Genomic DNA, 13,237 nt, shown 5'->3' on the forward strand with positions numbered 1-13,237 from the left:
ATCACATAAAAATACGATAATATGATTAGTATGAGATACCTATAAAATGAAAGAATAAGTAAAAATCCCAATATAACAGGCAGACACAGAAAGCATACCTAAGTTATGAAAAATGCAGTGGGAGAGTTATTAAATAAAAAATTATTAAAAGAGAAAAACAGATACTAAAAAAAAAAATATACATATGAAGAAATGATAGTTAATATAAGAAAAAAAACTGGACCGGCATCAACAATATTGTATAGCATTTTTTGCAGGGTACCCAATTGTCTATTTTCTGTCTAGTTTTCTGTCAAAACTATCAAAATATCGTGCTAATTATTTACAGATATTATGTTTATCGCTTTAGTAAAATTTTTACTCTTCCAAATTATTTACAGTTTGTAGATACATACCTTTTTTGCTACTGCTATTCTTATTTTGATGTCAGTCTTACATAGACCTTTGTCAGAAATACGGGTCCTGAGATAAGCATATTTGCTGACCACACCTCTCAACACAATCTCTTTCTATAGCAGCTAGTTTTCAACGTAGCTATCTAAGAACATCAGTTAGGTTCTGGATAATACATTTATATCTTTACCCAGCATAGCAAAATATCCATCTCTACAGTAAACATAATTCAATTTGTAATCTTTGTATTGTTATCAACGTATTTTTATTGTATTAATTATGTATGCATAGCTGTAGTTTTTTTTAATATTAAAGAATATTTCACATCTTAAGAACAGTTGTAAGGTGTAATAATATTATGGTACATACTTTGGCTTGCCATACGTCTGCATCTATGTAGTTCGGATTAACAGAACTTATATATTTGAACAAATTGTTACATAAAGCTTAATGTATTTCATGTTTTATCAGTATTATTAAATGTAATTAAACCTATTTTCTGAAAAGTTATATAGGTTGATTTTATACGTAAATATACGAAATCTAATGAAATAAAAATGCATTCAAATGAAACTGATGAAGAATACAATAGCTGATAATGGTTTTCTTTTATTTAATATAGAAATATTTATTGATAGTATTTAGAATTTTATAATTTACAAATATTCCTAATGAAATTTTTCACGCTAGTCATGTTTAGTGTCTGAAAAATTATAACGACCTTAGATATTATTGTCGAAAACTATTTCCAACCAATATTAATGTATTCTTTTTTCTCTTGATTCCAGTTATCAGAAGACATAGGCTACGTAGTGTACTCAGCGCTTGGCAGCTTCTACATTCCCTCATGCATCATGGTGTTCGTCTACATTAGGATATACTTTGCAGCAAAAGCGAGGGCGAGACGAGGTATCCGGAAACCAAGACCTCGGCCACAGGTAACGTATTCACACATAATATTATCTCAAAAACGTTATATCTTCTGGTTACATACAGGCGTATTTTTCATTAAAACATAAAACCCGCCCCCTTTACTCAGACAAAAATATCCTAAAAATAAATAAACGATCAATATGTCTAATTAGCTTAAAATTTGTATTAATATTAGTTTGTATTACATATTTAATACATATTTTAATATTGCCTCTACATTCTCATCTCTCCCATACTCTTAACTTAAAGTTAAATTTAAGAATACTCTTACTCTTAACTTTAAGAATACTCTTACTTAACTTAAAGTCATGTAAATTTAGTCAATGCACATCTGAGTGCATGGTGACCTTAATCTTAGGTAACTGCTCCTGAGATATTCCCAGTTATAAAAAAAATGATGCTTTACATCCAAACGTAGGGACCCGTGATACGCCCGATTAAGACCGTGTGTGGTATGGTGGGGACATTAACTTAAATATCTAATGATGGTGAATACGGAGAAGAGAATAGCATGGTAACGCAGACGGGATTCCTCTCAAAGGGGTGGCTCACATCATTGTCATATTATACCAAAAACGCGTTTCGTCATCTCTAAACTAGAGATGAGTAGACCTAGTGATCTCTCAAACTCAAACACATTTTTTTCGGGTTTATTGATTAATTCTCGAGACTAATAACTCTTCCGGCCTGTTTTTAAAAAAATATATTTCAAAATAAATTCGGCAGATTTTTTTCCATTTTAAATATTTCCTTATTTTTTCCTGTTAATAGTTTCTCGAACTCTCAAGATTCTTAAAATCTTTAAAAAAATTCTTAAAATTAATTTTTCAAGATTCTATTAAGTCGTGGGGGTGTTTCTTTTCATTATACGTAGGTACTCCTAACACAGTCATAGTAATATAAAATTTATCTTGTTAACATTTATTTTCTGTATAGCCTCATTACCTTTTGTATTGTAAAATATAGAGCTATCCGTAATTATTAAAAAATGTGAATTAACACTATTAATTTTATTTGATGAAGTTTGTATTTTAATGAATAATTTATTTTTACAATTCTAGAAACATTTACAATTTAATATCGTGTTTGTTTCCCCTTTTCCTTTCAGAATGAGCAGCAGACCACATTTTCGACCGCACCATCAGGCTCCGGAGGCAGTCGCCCGATGCCCTCCGCCCCGGCGCGCCTCACAATGTCAGTTGCCCTCCATACCACAGCTCCTCCAAACAACAATAGGGCGATTCCCCCCACCGCGAGATCTGGCCAGAGGTAACCCCGCGAGCCTCCGCGAAGGCTTCGCGAGACTAGAGGACCCCAAGGCTTGATACACCTTGCACCCTGCAATAGAAACATACCTAGGGCACGAATATGTTAAAGTTCTTCACGACTATTATTAACATGGCGTTTCTATTGGATATGTACAGAAAATAATATTTCTGATAAAAGCGCTATTGTTTGTCATTTTTTACCTTGATAAAAATCATCTTATCTGAAAAAAAAACTATCAACAACTGTTATTAAAATCACAATCGTGAAAATAAATCAATAATCTTTGTATTTAAATTGAATTTTCCGTTTGAGACTCATTCATTATTATGAAATACCTAGGCATTTATTTGATATTACTTGGAAACAGTAATATTATCAAGCTCTCCATTCTTATTTATACTAATTTGTAGGTAAGTTTTTATTTAAAAATTTGATACCGGTTGTTTTTCTGCATATAACTTCATATGCTTACCTAATCAACTTTATCACAGTATTTATTATTCACCATAATTATTCAAATTAACATATTATAATGAAAATAACAAATTTAAAGCGTTCACAACGTGATATGGAAATATGGTAATATGAGAAAAATAATAAAGTAAATACATGGAACTACACCGGGTGTCTTACGGGTATCTTAAAACATATATTTAGACACAGCGACCACCTAAACTCACTTCATATCAGTGGAATATATAACATCCAAAGTGATTTGATTGAACATAGTTATTGCCCTCCTAATTGGCTTTTCCAATGGTAGGTTAGTCAGTCTTGGGAGAACAAACTACAAATGGTCCCGATTTCTAAAATAATTTATCAGGAATACACAAATCAATAAGTACTTCCAAGAATGTGTTTGCATAATATTAGTTTAGAATAGGAAACAATGTCTATTCTTATAGATCCGGTAATTGGTATTACAATTGAAATAGTTACCGAATAAAAATCAAATTTTGTGGAACTTAATTTCAGTGGGATCAATTTTATAGTGTTTAACTCACTTATACCACTTATTATGATATAAACAAAAAAAATGTTTAAGTAGGTACTATTTATTTTAAGAAGGACTTTAAGGTTTTAGAATTACAGATTTATTATTATAGAAAAAATATAATTTTGAAAAGTTTCAGAAATATACATAAGTAATTATTTTTTTAAAAAGCTGGACCGAATGAGACTCAAACTCATGGACTCCTATTATTCGCAGAAATTGCATGAACCATAGATGAATCGATAGCTTAGAAGTTAAAGCACTCAACAAGAAAGTGAAAAACGTGAGCTAAAGATCCACTCGGTCCAACTTGTTTTCTTGATTTTTTTTTCTAAATTGCAGTGAGTTTTTTTTAAATTATGTATTTTTTTTAAATATATCTTTAAAACTCTTAAAAAATTCAATATTAATTCTTGGTAGAATATCAAATTTTATACTGAATACAACTTACTAAGTATTGATAACTTTGATAAGATATTTTAACAAACAATTAAATATACCTTGATATGGTTTACTATATTAAAAAATGGTTTTATCATTTCCATATTATCATGAGTTTTAATAAAGTACAGATAAGATGATTTTCTTTATAAAAGGATGACAAACGTAAGTTATGAAAACAACTTTTATATATTTTGTACCAATACTGCTGGCACGAGAAAAAGAATGAATATTGGAATTAAAAACCAACACTTGCACTAGATTAAAATGAGATGCCCTATAGCTACAAATACAATAAAAATATATCGCCATGGGATATTAGAGCAATGAAATAATTAATTATTTGAGAATGACACGCTGAACACATAAAAAAAATATTTGAATAATATTATCTTTAAAGAAATTTTGAAGAAACAGTTTTTTAAAATAATCTGTTATGCATTATAATTATTGTGAATCAGTGCATCATTGACAAAAATTACAGTGAACCATTACCATGCTTATATTAGTATGAATAACAAAATATTACCCTTAAAGTCGATTAAACATATGTATATAATATCTGCATACTGGCTGAATAGGTCTTAAACTGTTTTTATTTATTATACAATAATCACCACAAAGTAATAAAACCTGAAAATACTTTTTGGTGATAGTAAAATGCGGGTATTAGTTGCAAAGTCAATCATATCGACTTGTATATTAATAATAATGTTAGATTATTGACTATCAAACTTAACTCATTTTATGTGTTAAGTATGCATAATATGTAGTATTAAGTATTTGCATTTTGCCATTTGAGGTTCAAAATATAATAGGCGATATTTTCTTATATACATATATCTATATATATATATATATCGGAATGAAAGTTTGTATTGATAACTGGCATTGCAATAAGTACCCTCAAAATATAAACCTACCTCTATCCAATACAATACCAAAATATAGATGATTATAATATCGTCTTAGTGCTTCAAACAAAATAAGTGTTTTAAGTAGGTATATATTTAAAAAAAATCAAATCCCTTAAGTGTTTAATATATACCTCAAAAAGTTTTAAACATTATTACTAATGACTGAAATTATTATTTTCAACATCACAACATCATGCATATTATTTTACATGAATTGTGTCACCATTTTTCTAATATCATTAAACATTATTTAATTTACCTACAAATGGGTACTTACACTAACACATTTTTTTACAATATTTGCCATTTTATTTTTGTCTTATTGTACGAAAATTCCAGACATTAAAAATTTATTTTATGAATCAGATTTTAACATTTTACAATATTATTTGACAGGTAATTATTAGTTATTTATTTAATAAACTGGTATTCATGTAGTATACGTGTATTATAATATTTTTGAAACAAAGCTACGCTGTTATTAGTAAAGTTATTGATATTCTAGTTACCAATCTTTAGAACGATCTAATAATTTATCGATATAAATCCATAACTCGAATACTACGGAAATAAAAATATTTTGTTTCAAAAATATTACGAGTATTTACATAAATATAATTATTTTTAGTCTTAGGGCATGCCTTCACGTAGTTTATAGAAATGCTTATTTTATTAGGTTGTTTAAAAATAGATAATTATGCACAACATAATTAATACTTAATATTTTATAAAATGAAATAGGTACACAGAACTTAAATAAAATATATCTAGATTTGGTATTAGTGATTTTATTCGATGAAAAAATAATGCTTCACTATTAATATTAAGATCACATTTATTTGGAGTGACTTTTAATTGAATACTTTGAATATTCAACCATAATTCACTTAAAATATTAACAATGAATATCATTATTTTCTTAATTTAAAAACAAACATTCTCTGATTTTTAAATATATTTTTCATATATTTTTAAAGCAATCGTACAACTTACTGTATATTGTTTACATATAGTATGCTATACATACAACACCGGTGTGATTTTATAAAATACATTATCTAGTTTTATCAACCAAATTAATTAATAAATAACTCGGAACTAGTACTTTCTAGTAGGTTACTATGGCTAAATACATACTAAACGTTATTTAAAAAAAATCTATAATATATTTAACAATCTGACACAGTTCCTTTACAAAACGTTTTATCATAATTTCTTAGAAGAATTCAAATCATATTACAACTTTATTACGTGCAAAGTTTAAACAAACAATAAATCTCAGTTTATACGTTTTGAAAAATTCAATCACATAGTGAAATAGATCCAGGCTCTAGTTTAAAAATTCATTAGGACGTGATAAATGATTTTACGACAGAAGGTTTGGATTTATTTTACGAGTCTAGACAACTTTTTATCCGATATTTGAAAGGAAATAGAATTTTGTTCAAAGCCATTATAAAATCAGTGTTAATTACGTGTTCCAATAAGAGAGAGTCCTTTATAAATGCTTCACTAGTATCCACTACCAATTACTTTTATTCGTATTGCTTTTTTTCAATTAAGTAAAAATATAATCAAATGATATACTTATATTTGATTTTCAATTTTTGAATTTTATCCTTATATCGTGTTTTCACTTGACAATTCAAATGTATGTTGAATGTTGAACAAGAAATTGAAATAAATGTTCCCACGTATCGATTTAGGTTTACCCGATAGTCGTATACAAGGTGGCGTTAATTAAATCAATTAAATTTAATAAGGTTTTAATAAATAACCAAATAATCCCGCGGCGATACATTTCGTTCGCATTGGATACAATGGAATAAAGGCGCAGGTTCGATGTTTTTCATGATGTACTAGGTTTTCAAACAACGGCACATACTAACTGGTTGTGTTTTGTACAAGATTTCAAGTGTCAGTTAAATATCTTAGATTATAAACGACATGTGGTATTACCTAACCATAATACATATATCCTAATAGTATATAATATATATCATCATGTTTTAAATCTCAAAAAAAACTTAAACGTCTTAATCCCATTTACAGGTAACGTGCTATAAATTTCCATCTATGTATTAGGTTGTATTACCAAACAAAAGTAATTTTATAAAAATGTTATTAGTAGATTGAATACCATTAACCCCCTTTCACATAGTCATTCTTATTTTTGAATATATTACTGAAAGAAAAATATCAACGGGTAATTTTTTAAAGTTAAACAAAAGATAGGGTGGGGTGTAAACAGAACCAAAGAAAAGCTATTAAACTTTTCACTCTTTTGTCAACAAAAGGTGATTTTCCATCTAAAGGTACACGTTTGTTTCGCATACACCCTGCTTTGGAAGTTTTTGTTATCGACGGGGCTATAATAGTAGATATTTATATATACATACATAAAAGTTTGATTTCTCACTTACAAATACATACTTACTCTAAAATATAATAATGTTATGTATATACCTGCTTAAAATTTACTTAATTTTATATTTTAAATTTATCACCATTTACGATGCTCAATATGATGACACCAAATGATTCATTACAAAGTTTAATAGTTATATTTTATTTGTTTTTGGAGAATACATTTGTTATGTACCTAACTACTAAATTATGTGATATGATATTTAAACATAAGGAAAACGCAATTACTTTTAATCTAATATCTTATTGAACAATTTTATTATAATATAATAAGAAGAAATAATATGAATAAAAAAATCGTTAATGTCTGACGCCATCTTTAAACCACATTAGTAATATCATAGCTTTGATTTAATCATAAAGCTGGTTACATATTGATAATTTAAAAATATTTCCCATTGCGTTATTATAAGAATTAATCATCTTGACTTATGGGTGGATTGAAACCTCAAGAGATCAGAGCACTTACTTTGGCAGTAAAATGTGCGAGTTCGAACCCCACTCGGCCCAACTTCATCTATGATTTTTTCAAATCATTTTCCGATGTTTTTCAAAAAAATATATTTTAAATAATTCGAATCTAAAATCCTTTTTTTAAATCTACGTACACAAGAATTGAATAATAAAAAATAATACTGCATTACTTTTCAAACAAACCAAACTAAACGTAAATATTTTTATTCGTGATTATTGAGTTTGGTTTGCGTATTATAGTCGACTAATTATTGTGGCTCTTTGATATGCTTGCGTGGTTCTTAAGGCAATACCTCAGCTGAGGCATGGTCTAAAAAAATCGTGACTAGGCGATGCGCGGATTGTGCAAATGACGCGACCCGAATGAAATATAATTTGTCATAAAAATTCAACATGCGTCCTTTTAATGTTATGTTTATTATTATATTCGTAATAATAATAGTATATTCATTGACATGTTTTCTTTTTCAAGTACATGCGGAACGTTTTTAGTCATCTTTACACGATTTTAGAATATATTCCTCCGACGCCATCACAAAACAAATTGATGTGCTCACAGGTCAACTATGGCCAACTGGCAACGCGGCCAAAATTACGTCCAACATACTGTTGAAAATTATTTGCTGGTTCACTTATGTAAGCTCTTAAGAAATATTGGGAATCTTATACGGGAATCTTTTCTGCGAAGATTTTTGGCATAAATTAAAAAATACAAAAATTCTTCAAAATCAAATATAAAATAATTTACTTTTTTTCTATTTGATAACGATTACTTTTGAAATGCAATTATTCTACGTCTGAAGAAAAAAATATGGTGCTCAAAAGGAAAAGGGAAAAATGTAATAAATATATTATTATAACACAAGGACAACTATAAATTAATATCTATCGAATGTTCAGTTTGCTGTACCTTGTGTATTCGTCTACTAATGATAAAAATAAACTTTCCATCGTAAATTATAATATAACACCTATATTATAATAAAATTATTGCTCATAAATAAATATAAATAATTTTTCTACTCTATGTCATACGTTTGACGACCGCTGGAAAAATAATATAAGGCGAAAATGTTTTCTTCAAAAAATCAAAATATACCACCCCTGTTTCCTGACCATTTTTCTCCTTATTTCAATTTCAAAACTCTTTTACTTTGACAAACATTTTACAACTTGAATATTTTTGAAAGCATAAAAGAGAATAATTACTAATACACTGCGCTAGTCTTTGCTCTGCGTGATAAATAATTTTTAAAACGCGTTTTAATTAATTTCCACTTTTCTTTTAGATCAAAGAACATTTTTTTAATTTCACTCAATATTTTGGCTCACTTACTTTTATGTTAGTGTTCTTTAAAAAATACTATATTTAAATTGTTTTATGTTTTATTTTTTAAATAATTTATTACAAATAAAAAGAATATTGTTATAATTCTACAGAAAACAAATATTTTTAATATTCAAGTTGCTTATTATTATAATATCACCAATTTCTTATTATTTTATATTACTTACTGATTACCGAGCCATTTTCACATCGGGATCTTACGTCAGGCGTAAATTCATGAATGTAAAAATTTTGACAATCGCTTTGTTAAAAATATTATTTTTCACTGCCATGCTTGTACAACTATATTATAATGATTTATTTTTTGAGTCAGACAAAGTTTTTAATAATGTGTTTTAAAATTATTGTATTTATATATTTTCAAATTACAATTCAATTACGCCATCAATTTTGCTTAGAAGAATATATCTTTCAAATTTTCTTTCACATGATTTATTAAAACAAACTTTTGACCATTTAAACCGTCTAAACTAAAAATATAAAAATTATTTAACACTCACAAAAATATTTATTATTCAGAAAAATTGAGTTTAATTTTATTCGTAGAACGTTTTTTATAAGTACCAATAAGAGTGTTTGTGAACGCTACGATTTTTTGCATTTTGTAAAAAACTTATTCGAAACTAGCTTTTGACTTTAAACACTGACTACATCGTAATATAATAATAGATACGAAATATTAGATAGGTATTATAATAATGTTTGTAGTTGTTATGATGTCAGTAGAAATTGTAGTTAGAATGTAAATATTATTTTTGTCTTTATAATAATATCGTGGTAGAAAATATAAATTAACAACAAGAAGAAATAGTGTTATGTTTAGTTGATTGCGTAAAAAAATATTTATTTAATGTAGGTTATAGTAATTTAATTAAGTAGTATAGTTATAACTTGTAAACATTTTTGATTTTTTAATTACATAATAACAATCTATATTTTGTTACAATTGTTTTGAATTAATTGACTTCATCCATTATAATGTGTCATATGTTAATTAATAGTGCTTCGAACTTATATGTGTGTGTTTATAAAATTATACAGTCACGGTGATAATCAAGTATATAGAAAAAAAGAAAAAACAGTTAATTGCTAAAAAAATTGTAACCATATACTAGTGACAACTGATTTTTCTTTTTGTAATTTATTTTTAAATATTATAATAGTTTGTCTTCATAAATTCATGTAGGTTCTTATATTATAATATATTCTGAACCGGAAAACTCGAAAGAAGAGATGGCCTATCTTTAAAAGATTTAGAAATAAAAACACAACTTATTCAGTTGAGACAAAAAACAAAATACCTAGTAATAAAATTAATAATCTTAGATACCAAACTTTTCCGGTCTAGCATTGATTCATTTCGCTTATCCTTTTACAGTAGCATATTATACTACTTAAATCAAAATAATATTTCTATTAGTAATTCATGCGTATATTTTTATTTCATTACCGTGATTATATATCTACCGTATTTGGTTCACCATCTAAATTTTTATTTTTTATTTCATTCACAACCCTTATTTTACATGTATGTCATAATTTTAATAGTGATTAAATAATATGTAATATCTTTGCATTCATTCAAATGTGTTACTCATGTTATTGCATCAAATTCAATACCCTCTGTGTTTATAGTGTCCGTTGATATTCTTCAATAGTATTGTCTAACACTGATGAGGGAATGGGACGATTTGACACCGCAAACTGGCCTCCGCCGATTGGCCTCCGGTAATTGGCCGCCGGTACAATCGGACGCCGGCCCAATTGGACGCCGACCCAATTCGACGCCGACCCAATTGGCCTCCGGGAGGATTGGACGCCGTATAGTTGAATTAAATGCGCAAAGGAATAGACGTACGTTACGATTTGTTGGAGTAAGTAAGCAAGTCAGTTTAATATGCTTCTATCTTTTCAGTAGTTGTACCTTATACATTTCGCGCTTGACACATTTTTAATATAGATTGAGAATAATTATTATGCCTTATGATGTTTATTATAGAAATAAGTCTTCCCTCGCTAAAACTTAAAGATGTGCATAATCAATTAATTTATTGTCTATACACGGGTACTTATTGACGACTTGCTTACTTACTCCAACAAATCGTAACGTACGTCTATTCCTTTGCGCATTTAATTCAACTGTGCGGCGTCCAATCCTCCTGGAGGCCAATTGGGTCGGTGTCGAATTGGGTCGGCGTCCAATTGGGCCGGCGTCCGATTGTACCGGCGGCCAATTACCGGAGGCCAATCGGCGGAGGCCAGTTCGCGGTGCCAAATCGTCCTAGACCCCACTGATGAGAACTCACTAATACCAACCCGATAACATACAAATACGCCGTACCTATTATATCAATATTACTTTGTGTAGTATTAGTACTTAAGCAAATCAAAGTTTGTGATTTTAAACACACATAAAAAACACGTACTCATAGAATAGAGAACTCAATTGTTTCTAACAATATTGACACACTCGTCAACTTTTCAGGGATTCAGAGCGACAGATAGCGACTATCGAGTCACACCAGCCGATGGCGATTCCAATTGTAACGTGTGACTTTGCGTCGGACATCTCCACCAGCGAAGCAAATGATAATATGCAGTCGCCGCCACTCCCAGAGCAGCCTAAAGATACTCTAAAGGTGACTATTTACCTGATTCTGATATTGATACAATTTCTCATCGTTACCTACCAATTATCATGGTTTTAATTAATAAAATGACACTTAACTATCTAATAAAATACATACTAAATGTTACCATAGAAATAATAAATTGATTGAATTTGTGAATCGATGTGTTATTGTAACTGTGAGTGATTGACCAAACAAGACCTCATTTTGATTTAATTTCAAATTGGCGCGTTTTTAACAAGATGCATGTTCTCTTTGCGAAAGCAGTAAAAATGTAACTAACTTCCCGGGGCTTGTTGTTTTTGGGGCAAGAGATCATATCGCAATCTTGACTAATAAGTTTGAAATTATCAAATGTAAATTAGTAACAAAATAGTCGAGCCCGATCGCAAATAAAATGCCCATTGTCAATAACATCCAGTTTCCTGGCATTGCCCTTAAAGTACCATAAGCCCAATTTTCACAGTAACTAAAAAAATCCTAGATAACATTCTCATTATAAAAATTCTAGAATAGTGTTGGATCGACTGGAATTCGAACTCACGTCTTTTAATAGTTAATAAAAAAATTTCAACATATCAATTCCCTAATAAAAATATAGAATTTTATGAATATTAATTAGTTGTAAAATATTTCACCATGTTGATAATTCAATTTAAAACTTTAACATAACACTAGGGCAAAAGTCCGCAAACTATGTAGCTACGGAAAACTAATCAGTATCCACACCTCTTTTAATAATAAATGTATTCCTAGGGGCGGCAGGTTATATGAAAGTATGGCGAAGCAGGCTAGTACGGTGAAAAAGTATGGTGAGGTGGGCTGGTAATTAATTTGTGGCAAAATTTCCATGTTAATATTATATTATATGGGTACGTTATAATGACCAAAGTAAATCCTCCGAGATGCTCTGAATTTTTTTTATCGCGTCGCTATTTCTCGTAAGTTGTCAGCTATTGTTGGCCTGCTTCATTCCATTTCCTTGCCCCTCTTTTTATTTAATACCTCTAGGATGTATTTCATGATGAATTCAGTAATTTATTAATTTTAATTTTAATAATTTTAAAATCAGATATTATATTATTATTAGAATAAGGAGTACTCCCAGATGTATGTTTATATAATTAAATTTATGTGTAACTTATTTTATCACCCCAAATTCAAATGTTGTATTAAATTATTTCAGTACTAGTTTATACAATATATTTAAAATAAAATGAATAGGTACATCATTTACTGTCATTCGAAATACGCACTGGCGTAGAGTGAGTGATCAAAGTAGATTTTATTAAGATATTATCTACAAATTAGTTTTCAATAATGACATATGATAATGTTTATCAGGTATTAAAACATATTTGTACAGTTATTATTCATCATTAGGTAGCTACTTTTATTTAGTCTCATATGA

General features: G+C 28.7%; 1 protein-coding gene across 1 annotated transcript in view; it reads left to right on the plus strand.

Moving 5' to 3' along the window:
• The window catches only part of Octalpha2R (alpha2-adrenergic-like octopamine receptor), a 546,220-nt gene that overhangs the window by 500,144 nt on the left and 32,839 nt on the right, over positions 1-13,237 (plus strand). Inside the window, exons 3-5 of the mRNA XM_085954349.1 lie at positions 1,182-1,331; positions 2,435-2,520; positions 11,682-11,835. Coding sequence (XP_085810475.1) covers positions 1,182-1,331; positions 2,435-2,520; positions 11,682-11,835 — 390 coding nt within the window. The remainder of the gene's footprint in view (positions 1-1,181; positions 1,332-2,434; positions 2,521-11,681; positions 11,836-13,237) is intronic.

The sequence above is a fragment of the Rhyacophila brunnea genome, unplaced genomic scaffold (assembly GCF_057557595.1).
Source record: "Rhyacophila brunnea isolate RB1 unplaced genomic scaffold, BYU_Rbru_1.0 scaffold_4, whole genome shotgun sequence".
Lineage (NCBI taxonomy): Eukaryota > Metazoa > Arthropoda > Insecta > Trichoptera > Rhyacophilidae > Rhyacophila > Rhyacophila brunnea.